At 42.7% G+C, this 22,918-nt stretch overlaps 2 protein-coding genes across 3 annotated transcripts in view; one reads left to right on the top strand and one right to left on the bottom strand.

The window, feature by feature from the left end:
* Nucleotides 1–234: 234 nt before the first annotated feature.
* On the bottom strand, nucleotides 235–5,229 carry Utp23 (UTP23 small subunit processome component). 2 transcript variants are annotated; one of them, XM_048457292.3, is made up of 4 exons: nucleotides 4,960–5,097; nucleotides 4,233–4,426; nucleotides 1,823–1,997; nucleotides 235–767 (listed from the first exon to the last, which is right to left on the bottom strand). In XM_048457292.3, the coding sequence occupies exons 2-4, from the start codon at nucleotides 4,361–4,363 to the stop codon at nucleotides 387–389; spliced, it is 687 nt and encodes a 228-aa protein (XP_048313249.3). In that variant the 5' UTR covers nucleotides 4,364–4,426; nucleotides 4,960–5,097; the 3' UTR covers nucleotides 235–386. The 2 variants fall into 2 exon arrangements, with proteins under 2 accessions (XP_048313249.3, XP_048313248.3); XM_048457291.3 differs by lacking the exon at nucleotides 4,233–4,426 and having other exon boundaries at nucleotides 4,960–5,229.
* Nucleotides 5,230–14,922: 9,693 nt separating this feature from the next.
* Eif3h (eukaryotic translation initiation factor 3 subunit H) overlaps nucleotides 14,923–22,918 on the top strand; it is an 81,011-nt gene continuing 73,015 nt past the window's right edge. The window contains exon 1 of the mRNA XM_048457166.3: nucleotides 14,923–15,090. Within this exon, the coding sequence (XP_048313123.1) occupies nucleotides 14,959–15,090 (132 nt within the window). The 5' untranslated portion in view covers nucleotides 14,923–14,958. The remainder of the gene's footprint in view (nucleotides 15,091–22,918) is intronic.

Here is a 22,918-nt window from a genome sequence, read left to right as displayed (position 1 = left end):
AGGAAGATGCCTCATGTCTTCATGCACCCTCTCTCTCTCTCTCTCTCTCTCTCTCTCTCTCTCTCTCTCTCTCACACACACACACACACACACACACAAAAGCTCATGCACGTATGTAAACACATACTAATGCACACACTATACACATACATACCACTTGGGAGGTGGGAGTGGAGAAACAGGAGACAATAATTTTATAATAAAACATCTCTCAAAGCAACTGAAGAAGAATGGTAATAAAGAAACCCAACCACTCTTTAATTTAGGCAAAAGTGTATGAGCCAGTATTAACTTAGAAAAATAAGTCTAGTCTTTGCTGTAAACTCTTTCACAGTTCTCAAGGAAATGAGTCTCCTCATCGCCTTCCAGAGCATCCCCAGCAAGCATCATCCTTCCACGCCCTGCTGCTCAGGGAGTACTTTCGGGGTAGATCTGTTCCGGATTCTGTTCCGTTTCCTCTTCTTTTCTGAAGCAGGTGACTTTGTGTCCTGTGCTTTCTTCTTTTTCTTCAAGCAGCTGAGAGGATTGGGGCCGCCTACCTTCTTTTTCCTCCTCCTCCTAGGTTCCCGGCTCCTCACTAAGCCTTGCTCCTCCTTCAGTTGCTTGATACTTTGTTTCTCGTGCACTGAGACCAGCTGGCCTGACTCAACAGCCTTCACAAAGGCCACTGTTCTGGGAGAAGGCCTGTCCAAGACCATAGTGTTCTGAATAATGAACATGAGAGGAATCCCAGGAGTTTTCTTTAGTTTCACAGATAAATCCTGATCCTGTTAAAAAGAAAATGCATTTAGTTTCTCAATCAAGTTTAGGTAGTTAAAATTAAGTTTACAGGAATTTCAACAAGGTTGTATGGAAAAGAGTGAGACTGGCTTTGATTCCTCACCTCAGTAGGCTTTACTAATCAAGGTATGTCTTATAAGAGAGGACAAGGAACATAAAAACTGAGGACAGGTGGGCAACATCAGTCTGGGCTAGACTGCTCAACACTGGGGCCATGAACTATCAACTAATGCAAAAGAAAATGCATTAGGAAGTTTCTCTTGTTTCTATCCTAAAATATTAGCTGGAAACATCAACGTGGGAGGAGGCTGACGTGGAGAAGTGAGCTGACTCAGGTCATTCTGGAAGTATAGTTGAGCAAATCTGCATGGGAGTGTTTTGATATCAGCCCTGACACCTCTCCTTTTACCTCCCAGCCTTTAAATGCCTTCAACATTCCATGTGTTGCCGGTCTCTTTCTTTTAAGGTTCATTTGTCTTTATGTGTATAGATATTTAGCTACATGTACATCTTTGCACCTCATGTATGTCCTTGGAGGCCAAAAGAGGGTGTTGGGAATTGAATCCCAGTCCTTTAAAAGAGCAGCCAGTGCTCTTAACTACTGAGCCACCCCTCCAGCCCCTTGAAGTCAGCCTTACAGGATAAGCACCATGACTTTTGGAGAAATCGTATAAACTAAAGAACATGAAAACAGTTATGAATACAGAATGTAAAGGCTCTGCCCTCCTTCCCACTGAAGAACCCTGCAGCAGTCAGCTACTGCAACAATTCCTCATCCTCTCGAGGGAAACTTCTGGAAGTTTACTTAAGTTTTCTCCTCATACGCTTGAGTAACATATTTTACTGGCTCCATTGATAAGTCTGCATTTTTGGAAGTCCAAACATGAAACATGGATTATAGCTAAGTGATAGCATCCTTGTCTAACACATCACAGTGAGTAAATAAACGCCAACACTGCATTATCCCTTCCACTTATTTCTTTCTGATCACGTGAAGTATACACAGAAGCACTCAGAACCGCAGTTTCCAAAGTACCATCACCTGTGTTGCCACGAAATAATGATGAGGGTTTCCCTCCTCCACCATGGACAGGAGGCACTCTGATCCACTCACTGCACTCTTGACATGACGACAATTTCGAACCTGGCACTTCTGTGCGATCAGCTTTGCTCCATATAGTTCCTTTCCCAGAGTCTCTAACTCCTTTAACACACATCTGGTGGGAAACAAAGTCAAGAGAAGTTCACGATCACAACTGACACACTCCTTGTGTGTATACAAAGCAAACAGAAACACAATATGCAAGTGTTTACAATGCAAAACTATACCATCAAAATGTGAATTTATAGTACTGCTGCCATTTTCTTCTTAAATGAAGGGTTGAAAATTACATACTCTAAGCAGAAGGAATATCAATGCCAGAATATATTGAGCCCTTGTGTGTACAAGAAGCAAGGAAAGTGCTCATTACGGGTTATTGCTTAACTCCAAATGACTCCAGAAGCTAGGTGATAAACTGAATTAATTTCTAACTTATCCTCAAGCCTACAAGAGGTACCAGATACAGTCAGCCTTCCAGATGCCTGAAGAGGTCTCCAGGTTGCTGGTACAACTTCAAAATATCCTAACACAGAATCCAAAGCAATTTGTGTTATCTTATTTGAATCCTGATTTTAAAAAGGTTCTTCAAAATTGTAGGAGTCGGAGGGGTTGAGGACACAAGGAGAACGCAGCCCACAGAATGAACTAAGTATGGCTCACAGGGGTTCAGAGACTAAACGGCAATCACAGAGCCTGCATGGGTCTGTGCTAGGTCCTCTGCATTTGTTATAGTCGTTACCTTAGTGTTTTTGTGAGACTTCTAACAGTGGGAATGGAGGTATCTCTGATTCTTTTGCCTGCTCATGGAATTCTTTTCCTTCTACTAGGTTGCCTTGTCTGGCCCTGATATGAGGGTTTGTGCCTAGTCCTAATGTATCTTGTTATGCTGTGTTTGGTTCATACCCCTTGAAGGCCTGCTCTTATCTGAAGGGAAACAGGAGGAATAGAACTAGGGAAGAGGGGAGGAAAGGGGAGAACTGGGAGGAACAGATGGAGAGGAAACTCCAGTTGGAATATACTAAATGGGAGAAGAATGAATAAAAAAAAAATAAAAAATAAAATGGGCGGTGGTGGTGCACGCCTTTAATCCCAACACTCAGGAGGCAGAGGCACGGATCTCTTAGATTTCAAGGCCAGCTTGATCCACAAGAGCTAGATCCAGGACAGGCTCCAAAGGTACAGAGAAACCCTGTTTCAAAATACATAAATAAATAAATAGCTGCTAAACAACAAAGAATGAAGGGGAGATGCTCTAACTTGAGTAAGAAGGTAGGGAAGAGACGGATCAACAAGAATGAGCATCCCGGTACCTGCAAACAATGGGTATCAATGTTTTCCTGCATCATTCTACTTCTGTGTTGTTCGAAAAATTCCCAAAGTAGCTGGCTTATGGTGGCGCACACCTTTAATCCCAGCACCCTGGAGGCATGTGGATCTCTGAGTTTAAGGTCAGCCTGGTCTAGAAGGCTAGTTCCAGGACAGCCAGGACTACACAGAGAAAACATGTCTCGAACAATAAAAACAAAACAAAAAACTGTGAGTTTATGTGTGGGTGTGGGTGGTCGCAGAGGCCACAAGAGCAAGTTGGATCCCCTGGAGCTGGAGTTACAGTTATGAGACTCCTGACACAGATGATGGGAACTCAACTCAGGTCCTCTGCAAGAATAAGAAGGAGACCTCACCTTCAGTAAACCATCTTTCCAGTCTGGGGTTAAAGTTTTAAGGCTATTTGTAACCCAGAAGGAGCATTACTTGAGAATTCTTTCTTTTTTTCCCCCAAGACATGGTTTCTCTGTGTAACAGCCCTAGCTATTTCAGAACTAGCCCTATAGACCATGTTGGCTTTAAACTCACAGAGATCCTCCTGTCTCTGCCTCCTGAGTGCTGGGATTAAAGGCATGCATGAGAAATTCTTAATACGGAAGACTATTCACTGCAAGACAGAACATTACCACAGCACACGGCACAGCTAGGTTTGTATTCACACATAAAGAACATTCAAACCAGCTATTCATGAGCTGTAACAGTATGACTCAGTTTATTTGCTTATGCAAGTATCCTATAATGCAAAAACCACTAAAGTTCTTAAGAGTTGTTCATGGTCTAGCTTTAGTTCACGGTACTTTCATGTTTCACAATATTAGATACAACCTGTTCTTCAGAGGTCAACCGACTGCATTTGTTCAAAAGTTCTCTCAATCGACAGCACCATTTTTATATTGGCAAAACAGTCCCGTGCCCCCCAGGTCTGAACGAACCTAGGGACTCAAACATCGACTGACTGAAACCTTTTAAAATTACACCCCCACCCTCCTGCTCCCAGTGTTCTGCCCTAAGTGTGCTCACTTACATGAAGTAAGGAGGCACAGATGTGGGATGAAAACAGCCACTGAGAGTTGACTTTACACACTTACAGCCCACGAAGGCTGGACCTCTGTCCTGCCCACGAAGTGTTCTCAGTTCGGGAGCAGCGCTTGACATTTGATTGGTACTTATAAACGGGCAAAGGTTTCAATCTCCAGTCTTGACTTCTTTTCCTAGGAACTGAAGGTAATACCTCACTGGCAGTTGGAAGGCTTGAAAACCTTTGCGTTAAATTTAAAAGTACCAACCACTATAGAGAGGGGGTAGCATTCGTATATTGAAAAATGCACTGTGTACACTATACCTCATCTGACCTGACAGCAACTTTTAAGAAGTTATTCCCTTGGGGCTGGAGAGATGGCTCAGTGGTTAAGAGCACTGACTGCTCTTCCAGAAGACCTGGGTTCAATTCCCAGCACCCACATGGCAGCTCACAACTGTGTATAACTCCACTTCTAAGGGATCCAACACCTCATAATGGCAAACCAATGTCCGTGAAATAAAAATAAATAAATCAATTTTTTTAAAGGAAGAAATGGTTCCCTCTATTTCACGATTAACGTCATTTCTTGCCTGAAATCACCCAGGAATCAAAGCCAGGCCTGCCTGCTACAAAACACGCGTTCTGTGGGACTATAGGCAGGGCACAGTACCACCCGCCAGACCTGTCAGTTACCGAGGGCCACACCCGCGACCCCGCCCAGCAGGCCCACCTCGTGGTGCACAGCTGGGTCTCTCCCATTAGGTAGCGGGGCAGCTGGTCCCGCAGCTGGATGCGACCCCGCAGCGCCGCCTGGCAGAACGTGCCGTCCAGAAGGATCTGGTAGGGCTCACGGACTCCGAAATTGTTACGGAAGAAGCCAAGATGCTTCTTGGCGTGTTTCTGCCTGGTGATCTTCATCCCTGCTTAAGCCCCCGTCCAGGACCCGGCGGCGCCAGCTTCTCTTCCGCACTCCTAGACGCCCGTATCCCCGGAAGCGAAGCCTCTTCGGCCCGGAAGTACACGCCCCGCCTCTCTGGTTTACGTCCCTCTCAGAGGAGCGCCCACTTCCACGTCCTGGCGCAAACCTTAGGGGGCGGAGCTTCGCAAATTCGCGCGGGCTGGCAGGTTAGCAGCCGTGAGCTGAAATAAAAAAGTTGTTGCTTTGTGCAGCTTGTTGCCTGGCACTTAGTAATAAGAAAATAACCAGCGATGACGCCATTGCTCCAGGCACTCTGTAATTTGCCATTTGCTGTGTATCATCCCATTGAATGTTTTTAATTTTCAAGAGAGGGAATGGAGCCAGTGTTGGACATCCTTGCCCCTTGGCAAGTTTGGCTGGCTGCTAATCTTTAAGGAAGCAAAGCACCTTTGCTAAGGGCACGTGGTTCTTCAGCGTCTGGAACCCAGCCCTGACTGCCTGATGGTCACAGGTATTTTACCACACCCCTAAGAATCGACCCTATCAAAGAGCCACGTGTCACGGCAAGAAGGTCTGTGTACCCAACTCGAGGTCACAGTCTCTACCCCATAAGCCTGTTCTGGAGAACACAAAACAGCCAAATTAACAGGAAAAAGATTTGATTATCGTGGCCCAATGGAAAACAAGGCTGAAGAGATCCAGTGAGCAGCCATTTCTGCTGTCAATCTCTGAGGTCCTGAAATGAAACGGAAGTCTAAGGCGATGATTCTCAGCCTTCCTAATGCTGCGACCCTTCAGTGCAGTTCCTCATGCTGTGGTCCCCGACCATAAATTTATTTTCATTGCTACTTCATAACTGTAATTTTACAACTTTTATGAATCGTAATGTAAATATCTGATGTGACCCCTGTGAAAAGGTCATTCGACCCACCAACACATTGCGAACCACCAAATTCTCACCAACCTACGTTAATGAATGTTACTGCTCACCACCGACCCCTCTTTTTGAGGCTTCAGTCCTATCCTGCAAGGTGTTAGGACTATGAAATCTCTTTCCCAGACGACAAATTAAGTTCCCCCATGTGTTCTAGGCTCTGAGACTTTTCCTTCTCACAGCACAAGAGTCCCCATGGAGATTCCCATTTCTTGGGGTCAGTTGTTTCAGATGAGGGAAACAAAGGAATATCTTCATTTCTGTTAGGTCAGATACAGAGTCACTATTGTATCTCCTCATCCTAAAGCCCATCCTAAATGACTCAGTGTTTCAGAAGAATTCCTGAGTTTTATTTTATTTTATTTTAACAAAGTCTGTTGAGTTGGAGGCCCAATCCTACCACTAACCTGGATCATTTGAGCTGGCTGACTCTCCATGACAGCTGTGCCCAGCTTCCTCTTCAAACCAATTGGAAGGTTGATTCAATTTTATAGATGTTTTTCTGTCCATAGTTTCAGACAGAAGAAACATACATACTGGGTTAAAAATAGGAAGACACACATCTAATTTAAATAATGTACAAGTTACTTAGTCAATTTGGTTAGATGAAGACAATGAACCAGAAGTTTTCGAATTTGGTTAACCACATGGGGTATCCATTGGAAGGTAAAATGATCAAAGAATGGAGAGTATGGATTTTGCGTTTTTTGTCTCTGCCTGGAATCTGTCCCAGATCCAGTTTTGGTCAAAGATTGAAAGAATCATTTTTTTCAATGACTTATAATGTGATTGAAATGCATTGCCTGTATTTGGCATTTTGTTTCAACTTATAGGTTTATGGAATTAGAACTAAGGTATTCTAAAAAGTTAGCCCTGATCTGAATCCCAACACTTTCCTGAGATGATGGCTGCTTTCATTTAACTGAAAATTCAATTAGGAATTTGAAATCATGAGAAATTGTAGTAGGGTTGGATTTGTGGTCCTTAAGTATAATTTCTCACTATTTTCTGCTTTGATTTTTCCTTTGTCCTGTTGTGCACACTCCCTGCCTGAACATACTCTCATCACAAAGAAATATTGTCCCAGCCTTGTAAAACAATGAAAGCTTTATATTTTTTTTTTTAAAAAAAGCTCACGTCTTTCACTCTAGATCTAACTTCTAGACATCGTGTAGCTCTAGAAAGATGTGGGACACCACAAAGGACTTGAGTCATATTCTAGGGTTTTTCTTCTTGTTTTTAATTTACTGAACTACAACACAGTCTTTTTCAAGTTCTGCATTTGCCTGCCAATTAGCCCTCTTCCTCTCCTTACAAAAGAACAAAAGCACCTTAGAATAGTGATGAGCAAGTTCGAAATCCTTTCCTATTAATGTCTTTTAAAAACGTGATCCTCAGATATGCAGAAAACACCTTAGTGTGCTTGCTTAAGACAACCATTTCTGGTTCAGACCTAGTTTTGTTGGAGAGAGATTCTACTTTAGTTATAAGTTCTTAAATTCTTCCAGCGGGAACCTAACATGTGGATAGTAGTGGATTTTATATAGACTATGTCTTTTCCAGTAGATACAGGACTGTGATAAACTTTAACTCATAAATCAGTCACAGTAGGGAACTGTCAACAATAATAAAATAGAGCAGTTAATACTGTAATAAAACTTATGTGAAGTTCTCTGTGTCTCTTGCCTAAGATCTGACTTTTGGTTTCAATTCCACCCACTGAGGAACTAACAGGCTGGTAGTATATAGTATTCAGACAGACAGGCACATTTATTATGAAAATTTCTCCAAGTCTTCACTTGCTTATTAGTGTTCCTGACTGACCTTTTGCAGTAAAACACTACTGTTTATCCAATATGATATTTCCACTAGGCGATCTACCTAAAACATTTTTGCCCAAATGCCAAATGACCTAGTATTAATGGCAAGTCAATATTTGGTTACAGCCAAGGCAGAAGCTAAATATTACCATTATTCAAAAAACTCTTAGGATATGTTTAAACTTTTCAAAGAAACGAGTTAATTCTTTTGAAAAAATATTGTGATATCATTTTAAAAGCTACAGCAGTCTTTGAAAATATGATTTTATAATGGTGAGAACAATAATACCTTAATATTGCTACCCTTTGGTTTTGTCTTGGGCTGCTGCACTGTGTGCTTCCTATGCCAGACATTTACATTCAGCTGAGGTGGATGGAAATTTATTTTTCTTGACTTTTAAAATACTCTTTATATTCATTATTGTGTCTGGATCAAATATAATTTATAAAGTGACGTTGTTGTACATGGTCTTGGAGGGTTTTTATTCCTCATGAAAGTTTGATGAAGCCAAGGTGACATGAGAATGATTTATTCTTGGAAGGTGTGACTAATACCCAAAAAGGACTATTTCATGAAAGATTCATGGTCTAAATGGAATTAAATAGGCAAACATTAAGTTCAGTTCATAAAGGTTATTTTGTTTCACTCATGAATGTTAGTATAATTTTATTTAATTTTATGGGCATCGAGGGATGCATGTAACATATCTATTGTGATGCTATCTTTCTTGCATTCACATTTAAATATTTATAAACAATTGTTAACATGGCATTAACTCAAAAAGAATATTACTTTCCTCCTAAATTATGCAGCAAACATTCTCTCTAAATAAATGATTTAGCTGAATAAATTGCATTTTAGAACAAGTTAGGTGAACTGCTACATAGTGGGGTCCCATTAATGTCTTCACTGGGTAGAGAGAGTTATACAGATATATTTTGTTCTATAGGACAGAATTCATGTGGGCTCCCTGACCTGTCTGAAGGTGTTATTAAGATTCAATATAAAGGTGACACATTTAAAAATATTTTTAAATTTCAAATTACAAGGGGGCTGGAGAGATGGCTCAGAGGTTAAGAGCATTGCCTGCTCTTCCTAAGGTCCTGAGTTCAATTCCCAGCAACCACATGGTGGCTCACAACCATCTGTAATGAGATCTGGTGCCCTCTTCTGGCCTGCAGACAGAATATTGTGTACATAATAAATAAAAATATAAAAAAATTTCAAATTACAAAATCAACCATGTCAATTCTATAGCAAGTAGAATAATAAATATAAGATGTTAACTGCTGTTGTGTGGCAGAACCTTCTTTCCTGGGGAGACATGGCATAAATGTCTACTCACCCCAGATAGGAAACCTAGAAAGAAATGATGCCACCGACGTCCAGCTTGGTGAACCCACGCGTTTTGTTGCAGTCACTCATAGGAATACGAGTGAGAGGTTACTTATGGGCACAGAAATGACTCAGAGACGGCTGTGTCACTGAAGTCCACCCCAGCATGGGTGACAGCTCACAAAAGCTGCAGACTTGGAGCACAGCTCAACAGGTTGGAAAGTGTCCTTTCCCGGTGCCTCATTTGGCCTAAATCTCTTATTTGGGAGTCTTCTTTGCAGCTGTACTCTGCTTGCTTTGGCAAGGAAGAACCTAGAGCTACTGTTACTACTATTGGTTGTTTACCTCCTTGCTTAAGGAACTACCCTGCAGTATAGAATGTTTTTTTGGTTTTTTTTTTTTCTGTTTTTGGTTTTTCGAGACAGGGTTCCTCTGTAGCTTTGGAGACTGTCCTGGAAGTAGCTCTTGTAGGGCAGGCTGGCCTTGAACTCACAGAGATCCGCCTGCCTCTGCCTGTACTGGGATTAAAGACGTGTGCCACCACCGCCCTGCTAGTATAAATGTTTGAATCCTAACTTTGAAACCTAGACTTCCTAGAATGAATTATCAGAAGATGACTTTCGTCTGATGACTGCAAAATTAGACTAGAAAGCTCATTTGAACAAAAGCATGCAAGATTACTGCCCACTTGACTAAAGTGGACGAGATTCAGTTTTCCACTATGGTTTGGACAAGTGTTTGCCTTTGGAACTTCGCTACAGAACCTTTAATTTTACTCAATAAAAGTATGGGGGGGGGGCGAGAAACTTTTAGAGAAGAGCAAAGGGCTCAGAACTAGCAGCCATTTTTACTTTTTCCTGTTAGAAACTGTTGAACCCTAGAGTCCAATCACTAAGGAGAGGAGTCGCCCCCCAGAGACCGTCTCTCACCACCACAGCTGATGTAAAAGCATGAGGATTTTATTAATTCTGTCATGACAGGGTCTTCCAGAATTTGGGAGGCTAGAAGACTCCGAATGGCTGGTACAGGCTATTTTTAACAGGAGAAACCACAGAAAGAAGGGGTGTCTGGGGGTTGTTCTTTAACTATTATGATTGGGTTATTCAAAAGGGCTATTACCAATAATTGGCTGGAGAGTGACTGACAGATCAGATGAGATAAGGGAAAACATCTGAGGGTCACTTTGCCCCTTTCCCAGGGCCTAAGTCAAAGCATCAGTCACTGAGTCAACACCTAAGGGTTATCTTGCCCCTATTCAATAACTGAGTTCTATTTGGAGAACATTCACAAGGACTCAGGGAGATGATGGAACTCTCCCAACATTTCAGTACGTGTTTGGGAAATTGTTAGGTCCTTGGTTCCCAAGGGGGAAGGGGGAGCATTACTGCTGAGACTGAAAGTTATCAGAAATGGCTTCAGAGTTCCACGAAACGAAGCAGCCTCTAAAAGAAAAATGTTTCGGTTTGATGAAAACACCTTGCTATTTGAAGTTTAATTACATCATAACTGAAATGGGTCAAAGAGTTCACGCTGTAAAGGGGGCTATCGTTTTGACCATCAAAACACTTTGGAGATTAATGAACCCTTATTAAATTACTCTAGGTAAGCAAATATTAGTGCTATTTCTTAAAGGAGCTTAAAGATTGAAAACGATCTCCGATTACAGCTTTAAAGGGACTTTCTTACAGCACTGTTTGTTTTTGTAGCACGCGGTGTTAAGGGCAACCATTCACTTACAGTTCCGTGTGTATTTTTGTAGCGTGTGATGGTAAAGGCAACCTTTCACTTAAGAGTTTTGTGTGTGTTTTTAAGCTGCAGGAGGACTTTGGGGTAGAGACCGAACTCCTGGAGGTAAGAAAATAAATGCGCTTTATTAATCCAGTAGAATATTATTACAGAGTCTGGTAATTATAATTGAATTACACCAATACGAGGTATTAATTACATGATCTTATACAAAATAAGCTCACTCTTAGAATCTTTGACATTTTCCCAGTGCGAGCTCAATTTGTTTTAATACTAGTCAGTAAGTCATAAATCAACACACGGGGATAGAAAGGTCAAATGTCACTTTAAAAATTATTATTTTAGCAAACCTATAGAAAATGGCCTCACGCTGAGTCTCGTGGAAGTTCTGAATATTGTTTTCTTTTAAATGGCTCTGCTTTACCCTCCCTTCTGTCGCTCCTTCTGTAGCACTGAAAAAAAAGATCACTTCACTCTTCCAAGCATACACTCCTATGCTACACACAGGACAAAAAAGGAGATATGTGGGTTCAACTGACACCAATCGGAGCAAAGGAGAGACTTTTCCTGGGACAGGCGTTGTGGTTTGAATATGGAATATCCCCATGGGCTAAAGTGTTTAAATACTTAGTCTCCAGGTGGTGTGATTTTGGAAGGTTCTGGAACCTCTAGACGATGGACCTGAAGGAAATGGGTCTTCAGTGGTAGACTTGGAGGATTTTTAGCCTGACCTCACTGTTTGTCAACTTCTATGTCACCGACGTGTAAGAAGTCTTTTGGGGGAGGGACATTTGTGCTCTATATTTCTAAAGATACTTTAAGGAGTTGGGATTGTGTGTGTGCATGATTCCTTCCTTCCTTCCTTCCTTCCTTCCTTCCTTCCTTCCTTCGTTCCTTCCTTCGTTCGTTCGTTCCTTCCTTCCTTCCTTCCTTCCTTCCTTCTTTTCTTCCTTCTTTTTTTCTTTTCCTCCCTTCTTCCTTCCCCCCCATTTTTTTTTATTTTAAGACAGTCTCACTGTGTAGCCCCAGCTGACCTGTAACTCACTGTGTAGATTAGGCTAGCCTTGAACTCACCAAGATCTGCCCACCTCTACCTCTTGAGTGACGGGATTAAGGCTTTCACTACTACATCCAGCTCCTTGCTTCCTCTTGAATAGACTAGTTGAGGTATTTGGGGAAAGTGACTGATTTCTGGCCAACACAGTATCTTCTGACTTTGTTCCTCCATTTTTCATGTTTTAGATTTAGCTCATGGATTGCAATGGCCCTGTCTTAATCTCTTGGGGAGGAAGGGGGTAGAAGTTACTATTCTCTCCTCCCATTTCCAAGAAGAGAGGATTTCTGATACTACTCATGAGTAGTGTTGGAAGGTCAACTTGTCCATCCTCCTGTACTCTGTTACTTGAGACTCCCCAAAGGAGCAGCTCAACTAATGTTTTAGTAGATGCATAAGCATTGCATACAAAAACAGGTCATTTCCTAGGGAACAGATGATTATAAACTACTGCTTGTTTTTCTTCACCTCAAAGAATAAAATAAACATTTCGAAGCCAGAGAAAAGATGTTTGTGTCTTTTCTCCCCCAATATACGATCTGCACAGACAAGAAAATAACATAAAACCCCAATATAATACCTGGTTCACCGTTTCTTTGTTTAGATACATTGCTTCTCCGCCTTAGGTTGTAATTGGTAGTGTAGACCACACTCCACTTCAGGACCGACACTCTTGTCTTCTGGAGGTGTAAGAGATAGGAGTGTGTGATCACAAGGTGCAGGTGACATCACACCAAGGCAGGAGCACAAGCTAAAGAGGTGCTAAAGAGATTGGCCTGGAGCCCCAACAGAAACATTCCGTGTCGTTTTCTTTCTGCCCCATCACCAAAGGCATTGCTTAGCAGCAAGCCTGCGGGATGTTCCAAGTGACCTCATCCCACAAGGAGGTCTCAAAGCAGCTACACCAAACAGGAATAAAAAATAAATTAAAAATTGTTATAATTTGTTCTTATTTATCCTTGCAACTTCCCTCCCCCATTTCCTATGCACCCCCCCACTGGTCTCCTTCTGTCACACAAATAATACTTGCTTCTGTGCCACGTTTTCCATTATCTTGCTTTCTTTTGGTTAATGTTTTCTTGATGTATTTTCCATCATTTTGCTGTGTGTGTGTGTGTGTGCATGAGCATACAGGTGTAATATTTGTATGCAAGTGTGTGTGTGTGTGCACAACTGTGCATGTGTGTGTCACATGCATGAATGTGTTATGTATAGGTGTGCATACACAAGTGTGCTTGTGTGAGTGCATGTATGTCTGTTTGTATGTGTTTAGGACAGAGAGAAAACTCAGGTATTGTTCCTCAGGCACTCTCTGCCTTTGAAAGATAAATTTAAAATATTATTTATTGTGTGAGTGTGTATCTCTGTGAGCATGTGGATGTTCTTTAGTTGGGGGCTTCACCCCAGCTCCTGGCATAAGCTCCCTCCCCTGGGAGTTGCCTCCGTCGAAACTCCACCTCCAAGAAAGCCTGCCAAATGATGACCCCTCTCCAGGGAAGGTCAAGGTCACTCCCACAGACTATTTAAACTGACCCCCAGAAAATGAACATAAGGTCTCCTGATTTTCCTGGTTTTCTGAGCTCCAGATATGCCAGAAGTCACGCAAAGGCTCTATAAATCACGGAAAACAATCACTGTTTTCCACAATGATTTCTTCAAGGTCAAAGTACTTCTAGGAAACAGCTCTTCATTCTACTGCTTGCCCTAGCTAAAGTGAAGACAACTCTCCCTTCTAACAATTACTGCTGTCAGCTTGATGTATAACGACCCCAAATAAAAGCAACAACAAAATCAAAACATCAGGGTACATGGCTTGCCATAATGTGACCATTTCATTACGTTTGAATACTGAGTAAAGGAATACTTACTGCAAAAATAAGGAACGGGAACAAAGTCACTTGAATGTAGAGAATTACCTAAAATGGCTTGCTCCAACTGATGCAGTAGTTTCCAGACTTGGTATGTATTTCAGAATTGCATGTCACTTGATTTGCAATGTAGTCTAAATACTTACCATTACATCGAGTTCAACGCTACAACACTACATAAAAGAACTTTGGTATTTTACTCAAGTAAGTCTTTGATCCTGAAGACTGATCGAAGTTAACCATGGTTTAAGTATTTTCTGTATGTTCTGAGTGGCTAGAGATGGCAATCTAAAACTTCATAAGGCAAGCGACTCGATTCAGCTTGTCACTAATTAACGGGTGATGTCTCAAGTCTCCTTGACAGCTGGTGAGAAGATTGGGAATTAAATTAGAAGTCAAAGCATTTTTTTTTTTTTGTCTTCCGAGGATGGGTTTCTCTGTAGCTTTGGAGCCTGTCCTGGAATTAACTCTTGTAGACCAGGCTGGCCTCGAACTCACAGAGATCCTCCTGCTTCTGCCTCCCGAGAGTTGGGATTAAAGGCATGCGCCACCACCACTCGACTAAATAAAAGCATTTTTACTATGGAAGTGATACAGAAGTGCGAGCTCTATTATTATAGCTGTCTGTCTAATAGCGAGCAAGTCCACACTAAAAAAAGTGTAACTGGGCTGGAGAGATGGCTTGGCGGTTAAGAGTACTGGCTGCCCTTCCATAGGTCCTGAGTTCAAGTCCCAGCAACCACATGGTAGCTCAAAACCATCATCTATAATGGGATCTGATGCCTTCTAGACAGAGCACTCACATGTATTAAAAAAAAAAAAAGCGTATTAGGTTTTAAGTAGTGAGTGGGTGATGAAAGACTGGAGACACCAGCCATACACAACGCGCTTGCGCAGAGTCATTGACTCCCGCCCGCCCGAAGTGGGGAAAGCACCCGGGTGAGTCTTGGCTCTCCCAGACCCCGCCCCTTAGCCCTCCATTGACGTCATGACGTTCGTCATTCCGCTTCCGGCGTCTCACGCTTTCCCTTTCTTCCTGTCTGGCTGGAAACATGGCGTCGCGCAAGGAAGGCACCGGGTCCACCGCCACCTCCTCCAGCTCGGCGGGCGGCGCGGTGGGGAAGAGCAAAGGCAAAGGCGGCTCCGGGGACTCAGCCGTGAAGCAGGTGCAGATCGACGGCCTGGTGAGTGCGGAGCTTGGCCGCAGGCCGATGCGGGACCCAGATCCCCGCCGGGCGCGCTTCCTGCCGCCTTCCCCGTGAGGATGCTGACCGCGCTCTCCCCTCAGCACCCTTCTCCTTCATCCTCACTCTTGCTCGAAAGACACCACAGCCTTCCCTGGTTTCCAGGGACAGAGCTGGGTGCTGATCAGAAGGACCGGAGTCGGGGCGTGCGACAGATTTGCCTGATCTGGCGTTTAGGTGCTCAGGAAGAGGGCGAAAGGACCAGTTCCAGCCAAGTGGCAGTTGTCATGAGAAGGATGTAGGGCCCTGGTGAGAGTTCTGGGGAGGGGAGAGAGGGAAAGGCAGACGCCTTGGCTTCCCGGAGAGACTTTTGACAAGTGCCTTCTCCGGAGATCTGCTACTCCGTTCCCGTGCTTTCAGCACGTCAGCTGGAATTGCGGGGCTGGGATAGACTCCTGGGCACTGTTCAGTCCGAACCACAGAAAGCCGTGGGAAATAGCCTTACGTCTATTTCTGGGTAAGGGGCACCTGTGGCAACTCGGTAGAAGGAAGAGGATGGAACAGAAGATGCGAATCTAAGTGGTGTGGGTTTCTAAGCTTTAGGGTGTACTGCTGGCATGTGGTTGTACTCCCAGCGCTGGCGAGGCACAGGCCGGCACATCTCTACGAGTGTGAGGCCACCTGGGGCTAAGGTGCCCCCCCCAAAAAAAATGACAAAAGAAAAAGGCATTCACCCTGCGTTTTTTCAAAAGCACACTTTCCTCTCAAATCAGTTTTCTAGGTAAGTTAAGACACTTGTAGGAATTTTTAAGTTCGTGTGAAAATTGGGATTATAGCAGGCAATGCAGTGTATTTTTTTTAAAAAAAATTTTAGTTATTTATTTTAAAAAAGAAAACCGTCCTTTTTCATTATACATACCAATTCAAGTTTCCATTCCTTCCTCTCCCATTCCCTCCACCTTCCCCCCACCGTCACCCCCATCCTCAGAGAGGGTAAGGCACATTGTTTTAGGGAAAGGTTCAAGGCCCTCCTACTATATCTAGGCTGAGCAAGGTATCCATCCAAAGAGAATGGGTTTCCAAAAAGCCAGTATATACAGTAGAGATAAATCCCACGGCCACTGCCAGTGGTCCCTTAGTCTGCCCCAGCCATGCAACTGTCAACCACAATCAGAGGAACTAGTTTGGTCCTATGCTTGTTCCTCTTCCCAGTCCGGCTGGAGTGAGAAGTCGGTATGTATCAGTGTGTTGTTTGGATTATGTAGAAACCCTTGATGTGGCGACCTGTTGTGAGCTTGTGAAGCTGTGAGCCATGGTTATTGCTGGCTGGAACATCTGTGGAGTTTGAAAGATGTAGGGAATAACTTTGGACGGCTTAATCGCATCATTTAAATGTCACTTGGAAAAGTAATGCTTCTCTTTTGCTTAGCTGACAGTTTCAACTTTCATTGGCTTTTTTGAAGCAGGTGCCTTCAGGAATAAAACATTTTTTGGTTATTCTTGTTTTTCAAGATAGGGCTTCTTTGTAGCTTTGGAGCATGTCCTGGAACTCGCTCCCTCCGTAGACCAGACTGACCTTGAACTCACAGAGATCCACCTGCTTCTGCCTCCCGAGTGGTGAGATTAAAGGCATGAACCCATTTTCAAAGATTGCAGATTAGTTGGTGGGTGGACTTGTTGAAGTACCAGTTAAATATTCAGAAAATATTCTGGACGCTCGGAAAGTCTTGCGAGTTTATGTTTTACTGCATTTGCGTATGCTTTGAAAGTACTCTAAATTACTTGGTTTCTAGAGGTGTAGAAGGCAGCAAGTAGGTATTATAAGTCCGGCTGGTGGATCTAATTACAAATAAATATTTTAGGACTTGGGCTGGGCATGGAGGTGCACACCTGTATTCCTAGCTCTTGGGAGGGTGCAGCAGGGTGCTGCTGAGTTGTCTGTCAGTCTGTCTGGGCTACATAGTGAGACTGTCAACCAAGAGAGAGTAAAGCATGCTTTTTAGGGCAGCCTTGAAACTACTGAGCTGCAACAGTGTCAGGGCACCTTAAGAAAGTTAAAGGCATGTGGTTGTTGTGGGGATAGACAGGGTCATTTGAGTTGAGCCGGCAGTGGGCCTAGGAAAGTCAAGACACTTGCTTTGGATTTCTGTATTCACAGCCACTGTTTGATCTGTAAGCTGATTCATGCTCTTCACAAGAGATTGGATTAAAAGTTTATAATTTGCTATGAAGATAGACTTTTCAGTGACAAAGTACTCATGTCTTCAATCCAAAGGATCTCTTTTACCAGGTTTTCTGGCAAATTATACTGGGGATTATGAGTGACCCCAAATGAGTAATAAAAAGGGACACTCAGGTTGTTAAGGGCCTTTGCATGCCGAGCCATCATGCTGGCCCTTAGTTCAAATCTTGATATCCCCTTTAGTGATATTTTAATTTTTTCTCATTCACTTAAAGTTCAGATTGTATCTCCCTGCATTAGATGTTGTCAGTGAATTCAGGGTCCATCAAGATGTTGCTTCTTTTTTTCTTTTTTTTTTTAAATATTTATTTATTTATTGCATATACAATATTCTGTCTACGTGCATGCCTGAAGAGGGCACCAAGCCACATTACAGATGGTTGTGAGCCACCATGTGGTTGCTGGGAATTGAACTCAGGACCTTTGGAAGAACAGGCAATGCTCTTAACCTCTGAGCCATCTCTCCAGCCCCCAAAGTGATGCTTCTTGTGTTCAGGTTTGTTTCCTGATCGTTCCACACTTTGTCTAAGGTGTGTGGCCAGTTAGTCCTTCCCTGACTAGGTCCTGCAGTTTGTCTTTTGTCTGTGGCGTTCCTCTTTACCTCATTTCATATACAGTGTTGCCAAATGTTACTAAATAGAGCTATGGTTTTAATCTCTAGTTTAATTTGAATCTGTATACTTCAGATATGTTCTGTTCTTATTCATTTAGTAAAAATCATGGGTTACCTATCTTTTTGCTTGTTTGTTTGTTTACTTATTATTATTTTTTTTTAGAATTGATTGCTCTGTAGTTTTGACTATCCTGGGACTAACTATATAGACCAGGATGGCCTTGAACTCAGAAAGATCTCCTTGCCTCTGCCTCCCGTCCACACCCACTATGGATTACCTATCTTTAGTGACGTTCAGCTCTGCCAGTTGCTGCTTATGTTGGTGAGCAAAGTAGACACTCGAGAGTCCCGCTACCATGACTTTATTTAGCCATGCATAGGCATGGGTGAATTCAGATATTAGTTTCATATTGATTATATTTGCTTCTGGCATATTACTAGTGGCTACAACCAGTTAATATTATCCTTAGGAATATAAACTCTTGATTATATTGAAGGATAGTTCATAGGAATGACTTGACTTATTTCAAATAGATTTCTGTTTTTGGGGTTTTTTTTGTTTTTTGTTTTTTGTTTTTTTTTTAGTTTTTAGTTGTTTTTTTTTTAGTTTTTCGAGACAGGGTTTCTCTGTAGCTTTGGAGCCTGTCCTGGAACTAGCTCTTGTTTACCAGGCTGGCTTTGAACTCACAGAAATCTGCCTGCCTCTGCCTCCTGTGTGCTGGGATTAAAGGTGTGCGTCTCCACCACCCGGCTTTCAAATATATTTGGCCAAGCATAAATTGTTAGAAGGCAAGTTGACCATGTCTGTTCAGCAAAGTGGTGAAGGCAGGTTTTGCTTTAGGCTTTTGACAAGTACTGCAGTATCAGGCATTCCATTTGTGCCTGTGGAGCAGGTCTGCTGACTGACAGTCGGCATGGTTTGTCTGTAGGTTGGTGCAGCATGTGGATGCAGCTGGATAAGATCTTTGTTGTCTTTTCTTCCCCCAACAGCTGGTCCACTTCATATTTTAAAACTAGGCCTCTGAGGCGGACCTGGGCCTTGCTGATAAAGTTATGCTGACTGACCGGATTTACAGGGATCCAGCATTCTTTTCCTCCCTAGGCTTAGGGTGTCAGACACCAACACCAAGCTTGGCCTTTTCGGTGAGGTTTGAGGAATTCAGGTCCTCCTCAAGAACTTTGTATGGCAAAGCACTTTACCAAATAAGCTATCATCCCCAGCTCCTATTCCAAGAGTAGCATTCACATGCTCCTTAACAGTGGCGTTACCTCCCCATAAACCTACAGAAAATTGAGAATATTGTAAATCGGATTGTGTTTCAGCTGAGAGTGGCGGCTTTACAGATTACACACCTGTAATCCCAGCGTTTGAGGTCGGGGTAGGAGGACCAGGAGGTCAAAGTCATTTTCAGTTATATAGCAGTTCGCGACCTGATGGGCTACATGAGATCCACCGTCATCACTTGCCTGCTCGCTCGCTCACTCACACGTGGGATTGGGGCACCTGCCCTACCTAGTATTAGAAATACTGTACTGTGTGCCATTCATCCATGAGAAGACCACAATTCAGAATTACAGGTTTAATTTTTGACTGCTTTCACACCATCATAAGGTCAACAATTTTTTTTTGGTTGTTTGTTTTTCGAGACAGGGTTTCTCTGTAGCTTTGGTTGTTTTTCGAGACAGGGTTTCTCTGTAGTTTTGGAGCCTGTCCTGGAACTAGCTCTGTAGACCAGGCTGGCCTCAAATTCACAGAGATCCGCCTACCTCTGCCTCCTGAGTGCTGGGTTTAAAGGTGTGTGCCACCACCACCTGGCTAAGGTCAAAAAGTTTCAGGAGAACTTTATAAAACCAGCTTTACATATTATTGTGTTGAGTAGCTCTCAGGTAGAAATGACAGCAATCTTCATATAAGTGGATATGAAACTGCAACATATAAGAAATTAAAATACAGATTATGGGTCTTGGCATATGCTAAAATGGGGAAATAATTTCTGTTTAGAACAGAGTTCTCAACCTGTGGGTCACAGCCCCTTTGGGGGGTAGAATGGCTCTTTTTCAGGGATAACCTTAGACTGTTGGAAAACAGATATTTACATTATGATTCATAACAGTAGTAAAATTATAGTTATGATGTATCAATGAAAATAATTTTATGGTTACAGATAACCACAACATGAGGAACTGTGTTAAAAGGTCACGGCGTTAGGAAGATTGAGAACCACTGATTTAGAAATTATGTACAAAATGTTTTCTTGTTTAGTTGTTAGAAAGCAGTTTCCAAAAATTTGATTTGTTATGTGAGGTTTTTCTGACTCCTTTCCCATTCATTGCCTTAGATTTTTCCTTAGATGAATGCCTCTGCTTTTAACAGTTCTGTGAGACATGAATAGGTTTGCTTTTCTGATGATGAAAGAACAGAGTGCAGTGTAGCTCACGCACATAGCGTAAGCTTTATTTCTTTATCTAAAACTAAAAGGTCTGAAGCAGATACTTGCATGTGTCAGAGTGGTAGGGTGGAAATTCAGCTTAACATAGTGAACACGGGAGGCTTTCACCACTTGCGTGGAGCAGCAGCTGCGTTCTTGTTTTGCGGTTTTATTGTCTTCCCAGGTAAAGTATCAGTAGCACTCACTGGTGATTGAGGTTTAATTTTTGGACTGTCTGACCTTCTCTTATCCCTGCCTACAGCTGCTTTCACTGTGTAAGTGGCAGGTGCTTACCTGTGACACAACCCATGGGACACAGTTTCTATGAAGAAAAGCTCCATACGCTCATTTGCAGGGGGGTTTTGGAGAAATCAGAAAGAAGAAAATTAATTCGGGTTGGCTGATACTCTTTAAATTAGGGGATTATTGTTCTAGCATTTTCCCCATTTTTTAAATAGATGTGTAGAGTTGGAGTTGATGAGTTACAGATGATAGGTGTTTCTGGTCTCCGAGCATTGCTCTCCTCAGTGGTCACTGTCTGTCTGTCGTCCGTCCTCAGAGTAGTCCCATGTATTTTTTTGGCTCCATTGCTGACTGAATGTGACTTTTTAAAAAATGTTACCCTACTTTTAAAATTAAGTGTTCATATTAGTATCCTTGTTGTACTAATGCAATTGTTTTCTATTATTATGATTCTCCTTCCTGCCTAAGTCCCCCAAGCATCTGGGCGTCTTTGATTCCTAGAGGAATTTCCTGAGACTCTCTGAAGATCACTTCTTAGCACTCTGAATTATAACTGTACTGCCCATGTTTTCCTTTCTAGCTCTCCTTTCCCATCTATTGCAAAAACCTCACGTAAGTTGTCTTACAGGCTGTTTTGTGTAGTTGGCGTCACAGACAATGCTGTTGAGTAAACTTTGTGGAACAGCTGTAGCCCTAAAACTAAAAACCCTGTGGTAAAATCCCTGTTACCTCCAAAGCAAGCTCACTTCACTGTGCGATATTTAAATCCTGAGTTCATATCCTGAAGAATCCCTCCTGCTTTATATATCAAAACATAAACTGAGGGGTAAATACATTAGCATTCTGTTTCCTTGGTAACCAGGTGAATGGCTTTTAGTCATGTCTACATCTACCTATCTGCTCTGTATGCTAGCTGGCACACAGGCTTGATTAGCATCTCTATCAGACATCCTCTAAATTACAAAGAAAAGAGCAAAACAACATCCTGACCTTTTCTTAGGTTAGCGACAGCCTGTCTGGAAGGTTATGTGACCACTTCAGATACTGACGATGGCTTTAGAGCCTGGCTGCCATACCATATAGAAATAGGGGCCAAAGGACCCAAGATTTGGTTCCTAGCAGCTACATGGCAGTTCACAAGCATCTGTAACTCTGTTTCCAGGACACCCAACACCCTCTTCTGGCCTCTAGAGGCACCAGTCACAAATCTGTGTACTGACACAGATGCAGGCAAATACCGGATACACGTAAATTAAACCAACTAACCAAACAAACAGAAAGTATGCATTTTATGAAAAGTGGATGTTGGTGTTTATTTAAAATGTTCAAGGGTGTAGTTTCCAGTGTTGTTTCACTGGGTGATTGCTTCATCAGCTCTCACTTGATGCAGTCTTTGTTACATCCTCCTAGTGAAGTTTGCCCCTCATCACAATGTTAGGAATATTTCCTAACATGAGTTCTCCGCTGATGCAAAATCCCAACCAAGCCAAATCAAAACAAGCCAAATTAAGAGATATCCAGTTTTAATGGAAGTTCTGCGCTCTTGGGTGGCCCTGAGGGGGAACCGAGAAGCCAAGCAAACTGGACCACTGGGAAGGAGAAAAGGAGACCAAGTGTTCCTCTTTTGGGAGTTCACTTGAATACTCTTGGGAGTAGTCCTGAGGCCACTCCCTCCAGGGAGGGGTCAGGACCTGGCCTGCTGGGATTTGGAGTCCAGAGTGCTAATTCTCAGGGTCAGGGGGCTAGGATAGATGCAAGGGGCTGGGACCTAAGCTCCCAACTTAATAACAACCCCTCCCCTTCTTTTCATTATAATTGTTTTTCACAAACTGTTACAGAGAAGGCCCCTTTGCTCTTTCTGGCCACCCGGCCAGCTTAACCCCTCCCCCCCCGAAATAATCACACAGAAACTGTATTCATTAAAACACTGATTGGCCTATTAGCTTTAGTTTCTTATTGGCTAATTCTTACATCTTAATTTAACCCATTTCTATTAATCTGTGTATCACCATGTGACTGCCTTACCGGCCAGCGTAGGTCTCAGGCAGAAGATCCATAGCGTCTCCCTCTCTGCCCTTCTTCCCAGCATTCAGTTCTGTCTTCTCCACCTATCAAGCCCAAAGCAGTTTCTTTATTCATTAGCCAACAAAAGCAACACATGAACAGAAGAACCTTCTATACCAACAAACTGTAATCATGATCAGGTTTGTTGATTGTCATTAACATCTTAGTTAGATATTACTTAAAAAGTCTCCAGGGTCAAACTTTTCATAATACATAAACCCTCTTTTCCAGCTTTTT

Source organism: Myodes glareolus, chromosome 19, assembly GCF_982192425.1.
Source record: "Myodes glareolus chromosome 19, mMyoGla1.1, whole genome shotgun sequence".
In the NCBI taxonomy this organism is placed as follows: Eukaryota; Metazoa; Chordata; class Mammalia; order Rodentia; family Cricetidae; genus Myodes; species Myodes glareolus.
This window is presented reverse-complemented; position numbering and strand designations above follow the sequence as displayed.